Below are 10,231 nucleotides of genomic sequence, written 5' to 3' on the forward strand. Positions count from 1 at the left end.
GGCCACCAGGCCATCATAACGCGCATCATTTACTTTGCAAGGCTTGTGTCAAATACACTGAAATAATATAAACTAATGTCAGCCTAAAACAAGCATGGCGTAAGTCCTGTGCAAACACCAAGGTGTCTGAACTGAGTTTAGGTGGGTTTACCCTCCACTACATCTTCTGCTAATGTCCATGTGGGAAGCAACACAGAACACATACCACAAGACAAACACACTCTCCAGAAGAATTGGGGCTTGAGAAAGTTCCCGAGCGGATTGGTCCGCGTAGGTGCAGACGCCGATGACGTCGCGCTGTGAAACACGTGGGCCACGGTATCCAGAGCTCACATAAACAAAGCCACATTGGGCAGACTGGATAGTCGAAGCTGGTGTCGCTGTCAGTGCGCGCGGAGTCACACGGTTTGCCTGCCTGGCATTGTTGCTGCTGACGCTCATGATTTGGAGCTTTTACTAAAATTGATGAATACCACCTACATGCTTATCGCATGGACTGAAAGCCACGATCCTGATGTGAAAGAGGTAAGATTTCACTCATTTCTCTATTTGCAACATAATCTGTCTGCGCTCCACTCGCGCCCTTCTACAAACCATTTCAATCTATTTTACTTCTCTCTTTTTCTTGTAAACGGGGATGACACAAAATCTAAGTGCGTCTCAGACTGTCCCAGCGTTTGGATGTAACTGACATTTAAATTACATTTTTCCGCTTTCTGCTTTTTCGGTGTGGCACTTCAGTGTCAAGTGCGTAAAGTTGCTCTGTTCATGCCACACGCTTATACTCTGTAAATTGTAACTCCTGTATGCCGTCTGCATCTATTCAGACTTTAAATGAAAATGTACAAAACATGCTCTGCTTAACTGAAAATTGGCTCTCGCTTGCGCGCATTTGTGCATCTGATTCCGACTTTACCTGGAATCACGCGGTTTCTTCTTGGTTATTAATTTACTTTTTTATAAACCAGCAAATGCCAAATGTGTGTGTTTTATTAGGACAAGATCCAGAACAGAGTCGCTTTCTTCAATCCTGACAACCACACAACTCCTGACATCACCCATTTCAAGTGTCACCGGAAAACTGTCAGAAGACTTGAGGTAAAAAACATTTTTGTTTTTCAAATACAAATACAGATGTGTTATGGCTTCATTTTATTAAGATATTACGAGACCGATTTTTATTGAAATATATTATTTGTACTTTAACTGTAAAACTTTTTGCCACAGTTAAAACATTTATGTGAGAAATTCTGATGTCTTTCTCCGGTTTGGTTTTCAGCCATGCCCTGCGTTCAGGCTCAGTATGGATCATCACCTCAAGGAGCCAGTCCTGCTTCCCAGAGCTACAGCTACCACACCGCAGGAGAATACAGCTGCGACTTCCTAACACCCGAGTTTGTTAAGTTTAGCATGGACTTGACCAACACTGAGATCACAGCTACTACTTCTCTCCCGAGTTTCAGTACATTCATGGACAACTATAACACCAGTTACGACGTTAAACCGCCCTGTCTGTATCAGATGCCCCACTCTGGAGAGCAGTCCTCTATCAAGGTGGAGGACGTCCAGATGCAAAGCTACCATCAGCAGAGCCACCTGCCACCTCAGTCGGAAGAAATGATGGCTCACTCTGGGCCTATGTACTTCAAACCCTCCTCGCCTCATGCCCCGAGTACACCAAACTTCCAGGTTCAGCCTAATCACATGTGGGAGGACCCTGGCTCCCTCCACAGTTTCCACCAGAACTATGTTGCGGCCACTTCTCATATGATAGACCAGCGCAAAAATCCGGTGTCAAGGCTTTCGCTCTTTTCCTTCAAGCAGTCCCCGCCTGGCACTCCTGTCTCTAGCTGTCAGATGCGGTTCGATGGGCCGCTGCACGTCTCCATGAACCACGACAACCCGGCTGCGCACCGCGGCCTGGATGGTCAGAGTTTTGCGGTGCCCAGCGCCATAAGGAAACAGGCTGGTCTGGCCTTCCCTCACTCTCTGCAGCTCAGCCACGGGCACCAGCTGGTGGACAGCCAAGTGCCATCGCCCCCGTCCCGAGGATCTCCGTCAAATGAGGGTGTGTGTGCGGTATGTGGGGACAACGCAGCCTGCCAGCATTATGGAGTGAGAACCTGCGAGGGCTGCAAAGGATTTTTCAAGGTGGGCTGATATGACAGCATCTATGAATGAGCGTTACTGTTTTACTGTTCCATTACACCACGTGTTAATTAAGCGCTGCCACATTTCTATTCAAAATATCAAATATGTCACTTTTTCAGTGCAAACTATACTAAAAAAGATGAACTGGAAGCCTTAACTGTGTGCGTAAAATATCCGTATTACAGTCATACCTCCTCACACACAGCTGAGGAAACAAGTAAAATATGACAGACCACGAATGTGTATTTTCTATTCCCTCTTGTTAGTTCATGCACAGTCCAAACATGAGATGGCACTGATATTATATCGCTTTCATCTACATTTCTCTTCATGTTGTACAATAACTATCGAGCCCTGAAAACAGGCCAAAATAAGTGACAAAATGTTTTTCTCTCTTTGCAGCGCACAGTTCAGAAAAATGCAAAATACGTGTGTTTAGCAAATAAAAACTGTCCTGTTGACAAACGCCGAAGAAATCGTTGCCAGTTCTGCCGTTTCCAGAAGTGCCTTGTCGTCGGAATGGTGAGAGAAGGTACGTGTGGGGCCATGCATTTAATTATTATACACCTGTACTTAATATTTTCACACTGATGAACAGAGGACCGGTGTGCGTAATGCAGTTTTTTTGATGGTTATTGTTTTAACCGCATTTCTGTAATGGAGCACACATTGTTAACGTATACATGCACAATGTTTCTCTATCTGTGCAGTTGTCCGAACGGATAGTCTGAAAGGTCGGAGAGGACGCCTACCATCCAAACCCAAAAGTCCCCAGGAGCCCTCCCCACCTTCACCGCCTGTGAGCCTCATAAGCGCACTTGTTAGGGCCCATGTGGACTCCAACCCCTCCATGTCTGCTTTGGACTACTCCAGAGTAAGTGAATACAGCAGTCACAGACAATAACATTTAAAAAAGAAAAGTGTTAACACGTGTCATTCTGAGAGAAAAAAGAACCAGATTGACGGACTTTTTAATTTAGCCCTGCACTCGGTAACAATTTATCACCCCTGGACGTTTTTTTTTTCTTTTTTCTTTTTTGCAAGCTGAATTCCAAACTTTCTCGGACTTTTAAATGTGGCATATTTTAAGTAAATTGCGTTGAAATGAAGAGCTTAATAAAAAGAAGACATGAATTTAACAGTAAAAAAGCTCCCTCTCTCTCTCTTGGAAATGGGCATTTGCAATTTCACGGATTATATATTTTAAAGGACCTCATTAAGGCGCTGTTTAAATTAAATTCCAGTTCCAGGCTAACCCTGACTACCAAATGACTGGAGACAACACTCAGCACATCCAGCAGTTCTATGATCTCCTGACGGGCTCCATGGAGATCATCCGAGGCTGGGCGGAGAAGATCCCTGGCTTTTCTGAACTACCGAAGCAAGATCAAGATCTCCTCTTTGAATCCGCCTTTCTTGAACTTTTTGTCCTACGGCTGGCATACAGGTGAGGCTGAGTAATTGCTAAATAAAACAATCTGGACTTTAGATAATCATCAGTCCCTCCTTCAAGCTTCATTGCTTTGGGTTTTATTAGCTGCCCAATAATTAGAAGGCTCTTAAATTCCCATTTATTGCGAAGCGTAATTAATGGCATTTTCTTATTGCAGATCCAACCCAGTGGAAGGAAAACTTATTTTTTGCAATGGAGTGGTGTTACACAGACTACAGTGCGTCCGTGGATTTGGCGAGTGGGTGGACGCTATCGTGGAGTTTTCTTCCAACTTGCAGAGCATGAATATTGACATCTCAGCCTTCTCCTGCATCGCAGCTCTGGCCATGGTAACAGGTGCGTAAAGGCGGCTATGAGACACAGTGCGTGCCTGTAAAAAGTAAAGAAGCCTCGATAATAATGTGTCATTTTTTTCTTTTCTTTTTCAGAGCGACACGGGCTGAAGGAACCCAAGAGAGTCGAGGATCTTCAAAACAAGATAGTCAACTGCCTCAAAGATCAAGTGACATTCAATGGCGGTGGTTTGAATCGTCCCAACTACCTGTCAAAACTCTTGGGAAAGCTGCCCGAACTGCGCTCACTATGTACCCAAGGTCTGCAGCGTATCTTTTACCTAAAACTCGAAGACCTAGTCCCTCCGCCAGCAATAATTGACAAACTTTTCCTCGACACCCTACCTTTCTGAGTCTGACTCAATGACGAAAACCTCAAAGAACTTCCAAAAAAAGACTGTTTGAGTCAGATTTTTAACGTTATTATTTCTGCATATTTGCAGGCCCCGTAAGCTGATATAACAATATTATGATCCACGAAAAAACAGAAAAGGAGAGAGAAAGTTTGATTTCTGCGCAGGTCTTCAATTTTTTTAAAACATTTTTTATTTCTTTGTTCTGAGTGCCAAAAGAGTGATTTATCCCTGGGAATTTCTCTCCAGTGGACAAATTGTCAACAAAGTTAACCCGGTCTTGCAGTCACTTAACTGTTTATTTAACATCGGCTTCACTGATTCAGCATACTCAGATGTAATATATTCCATTTATATATACATATATATATATAAAACACACACGCACACACTGTATATTATGATAGATTATGTGATGCCTCCAATGCATCGGTTTATAACGTGTACAAAGTTTGTTATAATGAGAAAATTTAATTTTCTTTTCTTTTCTTTTCTGACTCGTGCCTATGTGTTTCTGACAGGATCCCAAAAAGTATCCAGAAAAGACAACGCATGTTCTAGTTTTCATTTGTTTTTTTTCCTTTTTGTTTTCTTTTATAGGCACTTGCTGAGGTGATGTCTATATATAATATATACCGGACACTATGTAGTCTGCTAGATTTGATACAGATTCGTAGTTATGGCACTCCTTTTATGTATGACGCATATGTGGAAAAATATTTCATCTGTATAGAAAAATGAGGGACCCATGGTGTTTGTAAAACTGTCAGACATTCCTTGTTTGTATGTGCTGTAAGTATTGTTGCTGTTGAATATAAACGTTTCTATATATTTATTATTTCTATTGCCACGAGCTACACTAAGCATGGTGCAATTTAAACGATTTCAAACCATCCAAGTTCATGCTGAGCACGTTGTCTATGTTTTATGTCTCATAAACGTCTAGGTAGTTATAATTTTAACACGATTTGAAAATGAAAAATTCCACCTATATGAAGAGGTTCATGAGTGTGTGATTATAGGCCCACATCGGCTGGCATCATGGTGTACTTACTTCTTAACTTCTGTAACGCATTTGGTGCCGAATTCAAAAACTTTAGAGAAAGAAAGAAATATTTAATGTTTACAAATAAAACTTTTAAATCAATTCTTTGCTAAATACTTTATCTGAAATTAATTTATTCTTCGAATTCAGAAGTTTATAATCGACGCTTTGGCGCAAGAGAAAGGACAGTTTTCCTCTTTCTAACTTTAAAGTGAAGTGCGCAAAAACAAACGTTTTATAATGATCTCCATTTTAGTAAATATAGTCATGTTTTAACTAAAGTGAGATACTTCGAATTAAAGTCAGTCATTTAATTTATGTATATGGTTTATTTCGAAATGTTTAAACTGCTTTATAAATCCACAGTTTGACCATTTCACCTATTTTATTTACGCAAACACAGAGCTAATATTTACGACAATAAAGCTGGATTTTTATACATTTCTAATTTGGAGAATATCACCAAAAAAGTGCATGCCGGTATTTGTAGTATTTCCACAATGTATAAAAGATAGTTTCATTAATGACAACATCCAATTGCATTTTTGTGTGTCTCTGTATTTAACATCAGAATGGGGTACAACGGATTCATGATCAGAACCTTAATTTAACATTTAAATCAGAACATCGGGCTTTAATATTCACTTTTTCCTCTGAGTGTTCAGTGCTGATGCGATCAGTGATAACTAAGTTTGTTAACATTCTTTGTTTGTTGCTAAACAGTCAAATAATTAAGAATATGATGTATACTATATGTGTTGTTTTAGTTTTAATTCAAGTTCCCTGTTGCGCTCCGACTTTATTCATCTGTTCACTTATTTCCACCCTGTCGGCGACTCACATTAGAGCCAAAGCAAATGAGCTTAGAAAGTCAGCACATCTCCGACCGACGTTACCTGCAACCTACAAAAAGGAGTAAACGCAACCAAGGTGCAGCAGGAAAGTGCACATGCTTCGTGTGAAGTGCTGCGCACAGCTTTTTGGATTGAAGATTCAAAAACTGCAGCTCAAACTTTTATTTTCTTCGCCAGCCGACGGATGATGAGAGTAGTAGCCTAGTTTGTTTTATTGGTTGAGTAGTAAGCCTGTTATTACCGGACGCCTCCCCGGGGAGCGAAGCTCCGCGCTCCGTACCCAGCATCTCCATCCACTTCCCCGGCCATTAAACTACACAGGCACAATGTACTAATGTAGGCTATATCTGTAATTCCATTTACTGATGCGCAACTGCAGCTCAAAACTCTCTGCATATTGTGGGGTATGAAAAAAAGCGGTAGTCATTTAGAAATGTACAGAAAACGGCAGTGATTGGCCTGAACACAGTGAAGCAGGGCTGCTGTCACAAAGCCTTTCCGTTAGTCTGTCAGAGCAGAGAAGTGACGCCAGGCTCTGAGGCATGTCTGGGACTTATCCACAGCGATTCCACATTTATCACATGATCAAGATGAAGGGAACAGCTTATTTTGAGAGATATTAGCAGCAGGCAATAAATTGTCTAAATAATTAGATCGTCACTGTAAAGTGCTAATTCCAAGGCAAATTGGGATCACGTTCAGAACCAGTTTGCTGACATTTAGCAGATCTGTTGAAAGGGTGCATTACAATGTCACAAGTTTCCTTCTATTGACTCTAAGTACAGTTAGGTTTTAAACATGTCTTTCTCAACACAATAAAACATGACACATGTAGCTAATACTTCTGTCAGTGTTTGTGCATGATTATATATGCTGGAGGACTTTAAGTCTAAATTCATTAAGTGCCTAATTTCCTTCCTCACACTTGTCATCAGGGGAAGGTTAGACATGACGGTGTCTGTACAAGTTGGTCTAAAAGAAAGTAAATTATTTGTCTTCAGCGGCCGAAGCCAAGCTGAGCTGAGAGCAGGGCCGTGCTGCTAAATGCTCATACACAAAGTGAGAAAGGTATCAAATGATAAAACAGAGTCCTGCAGGCTGTCATGTTCAGATACCACCGCACACACACGCATGCTGCACACTGTGATCATTGTGGATTATGTTGCATGCACAGCTGCACTTTTTTCTAATTCTCTGATGCAATACGACAGGTTCACATGTGTGGTGCATAACAGCTGTAGCTCAGGTGTAGGTGTGTTTAGTCTGGCGTAAATTTGATCAGCTCTTTTTGTTTTAGTCTGAAAGTCTATTGTGTAAGGTTGAAAAGCTAACATCACTTCATCTTATACAAGTGGTGGGAGAGCACTTGACTGTTCACCTTTGCACTACAAAGACACCTGAGGAGGAAGCTGCACTTACTGCTCAAGCAGAGTTGTTAGTTTGAAACTAAAGCAGAGTGCAGCAGCAGTCAGTGGAACTGTTACAAGGATACATAAATATGAAAACTACATGCTGCCCACTGACACAAATCTGTGCAGTGCTACTGGGGTCTGCATTAATTTCCTGCACAAGACTGAGCATGATTTACAGTAACTTTACATTTTACAGGTGGAATTAAAAGGTTATTTTGTGAGAAGCCTGTCCTAAAGTAGCTTCATAAAGTTTTCTTTCGAAATTAAAGGTGTAAGGTTGCATTCCTAATGTCGTATCTGCAGCCTTTGGTTATGTTCTTCTTTTCATTCATTCTCTGCATTCACTAAACCTAAGCTTCCCTCTTTCTTTCATGTTACCTTTCCCTCTGTTCACACAGTGAAGCCGTGCAAGCCTGCAGTAAAACATGTTGATTACACAACTTATGAATCTCATGAGTCCTGCCAACTATAGCTCTAAACAAAATGAATGAATAATGAGTGGAATGATGGCCCTTTGGATACGACTGCCTATAGTTATATAACTGTGACTATTTGATTTAGCATATTGAAATGCTGATGATTGTCCAATAAATAATGCAAAAAGCTGATTTTCAAGTGGCGAGGCAGGAAAAGAAATCCACCTTGCATATAGATTGGAGGTGAGCCGTGTCTGTCCCTCTCAGCCTGTGGCCCAGAGCAGCTTTATCATTCATAGGACTAAACAGACAATCAATTCAGCAGCCATGTATGAAGGATGAAGGGATGCGACAAGCTGTGAATGATGAGAAGCCAAAAATCAAAGGCCTCACTCCTTCTTAGCTCTAATGGCCATTACCAGCCCAGACAGGACCAGTAAAATGAGGTTAATCATTCGCACAGATCCTTCAAAGAAGATTGACTGAACTTGATGTGTAGTCAGATCACTCATAAATATTTACTTCATATTAAACAGCTGCGTATGCTGTGTTATTGAACATTGATTTCTGACGGATGCCATCAAATTATTGTTTCAAGTGTGGTCAGTAAAATCCATTAATGTGGTGCTTGTACCAAGACTCAATTACGCTAACCACAAGAAATTAATAATGCAATGAAATTGACAGAACATAAGGTTGGTAAGGGGGTTCTTCAGGTTTTTTTTTTTTTTTTGGTGAATTTCCATTGACTCATCCAGAAACTACAGGAGTGTAGATAATACAGTCACTGCTGATAGCTCTAACCAGATTAAATAACCCTACAATTTAATGCAATAGTTTACGTTTATGGGCACAACATGTATCAGTATTGAACACATGGGCTCAGTCCTTTGACCTTATTGACAAAATGGAATCGGAAATTTCCTTTATGGAAAGAGTTAATGTTTCCTCAGGCAGACATGTTTCCGATTCAATTAGTTTTAATGAAGCCGGTGCTCAGTGGTTACTGAAGTAGAAAAAACAGGCATAAATGCCTGATGGTAATAGAGGACATATTAAGGAGGAAGGGATCGGACACACAGCACGTGTTTCTAAGTGGCGAAAAATGCCTCTATCAGGCTGGTAGGAGCCAGCGGCTCGGGAAGCAGTGAATTGTATGAGCCTCAAATGATGCATTTGGTCTCTGGGGCAAGGCCGGAGGAGAGTGAGGAGCCAACTGTAAAAACACACACACCAGATGAACCTGGATCTGATGATGCATATAGGGTATCGCTAAATGGACAATAATGCTCATCTAAAATACTCATCTGCATAATGTAACCAAAACAGCTCTACAAATAGCTCAATTTATTCTCAGACTGGAGTTACAAAAATGACTATACAACATTATAAATTCCAAAACTGCTTTTTGTATTCTCATTTATACTGCACGTAAGGAGACAAACTATCCCTCCATCTGATGTCAGAATGTCAACATGGTCAGATGCACTGGCTCTGCTCCCAGAAGGATATGCCCTTATCCCATGTTATGGTTTGTGCTGCTGCTCCATAATAAAGTGGAACATACGTATTAAACACACCCATGCACATGTAATCTGTTTATGTCTCTGGGTCAAATCACATGCGGTCAATCATCTTCTCAAATTACAACTCCTCCTCTGTCTGCTGCCTACTTTACATGCATTTAGTCTGGCTAAATACAAATAAAATGATCCAGTAGAATCTGGTTTGTGAATTTCTCCTGTGGGGGACTAATAAAGAATGATCTTATCTTATCTCCTATAAATCAGGTAAAATCCAGTTTAGAAAGTGAATCTGGATTATAAATCAGGTTTCCCAGTTAGAAAGAAGGCAGAATCTGGATTAAAAAGTATTGACCCTTTTTTGCTTTTACAATTGAATAGTAGAAAATGCACATCTGATCCAGTATGAAAAAACAGGAAAATGTGGATTAAAAGGAGAGTAATCTAGAGAGTACCCAACACACATATGCAAGGAGGTCTAGAAAGACTGGAATAAATTGTCACAACCTAAATGGCATGTGTTATATAGGTTGAAAGTCATGCAGAATACAGGTACAATCTGGAAAAACACACAATACATGGATTCCAGGTAAGGACCTCTGTCATAAACTCACCTCTCTACACCTAATTCATTGATCATTTAATATATTTTTTGTCTGAGTTGTATGCAGGGCTTTTGTAGCAGGAACCAT

The 10,231-nt window shown here is 40.7% G+C and overlaps 1 protein-coding gene across 1 annotated transcript; it reads left to right on the top strand.

The window, feature by feature from the left end:
• Positions 1-356: 356 nt before the first annotated feature.
• Positions 357-6,058, top strand: nr4a2a (nuclear receptor subfamily 4, group A, member 2a). Its single transcript, XM_028393201.1, has 8 exons — positions 357-525; positions 997-1,098; positions 1,280-2,151; positions 2,554-2,683; positions 2,862-3,025; positions 3,396-3,598; positions 3,762-3,940; positions 4,033-6,058. Exons 3-8 carry the CDS (start codon positions 1,282-1,284, stop codon positions 4,287-4,289), a joined length of 1,803 nt encoding a protein of 600 aa, XP_028249002.1. The 5' UTR covers positions 357-525; positions 997-1,098; positions 1,280-1,281; the 3' UTR covers positions 4,290-6,058.
• The last annotated feature ends 4,173 nt before the right edge of the window (positions 6,059-10,231 follow it).

This window comes from Parambassis ranga, chromosome 21 (assembly GCF_900634625.1).
Source record: "Parambassis ranga chromosome 21, fParRan2.1, whole genome shotgun sequence".
Lineage (NCBI taxonomy): Eukaryota > Metazoa > Chordata > Actinopteri > Ambassidae > Parambassis > Parambassis ranga.

Excerpts from the sequence above, each read along its gene's own strand:
- nr4a2a (XM_028393201.1), top strand. The coding sequence starts at position 1,282 with ATGCCCTGCGTTCAGGCTCAGTATGGATCATCACCTCAAGGAGCCAGT. Across the intron at positions 2,152-2,553 it reads GCTGCAAAGGATTTTTCAAG|CGCACAGTTCAGAAAAATGC; the intron begins GTGGGCTGATAT and ends CTCTCTTTGCAG. Across the intron at positions 2,684-2,861 it reads CGTCGGAATGGTGAGAGAAG|TTGTCCGAACGGATAGTCTG; the intron begins GTACGTGTGGGG and ends CTATCTGTGCAG.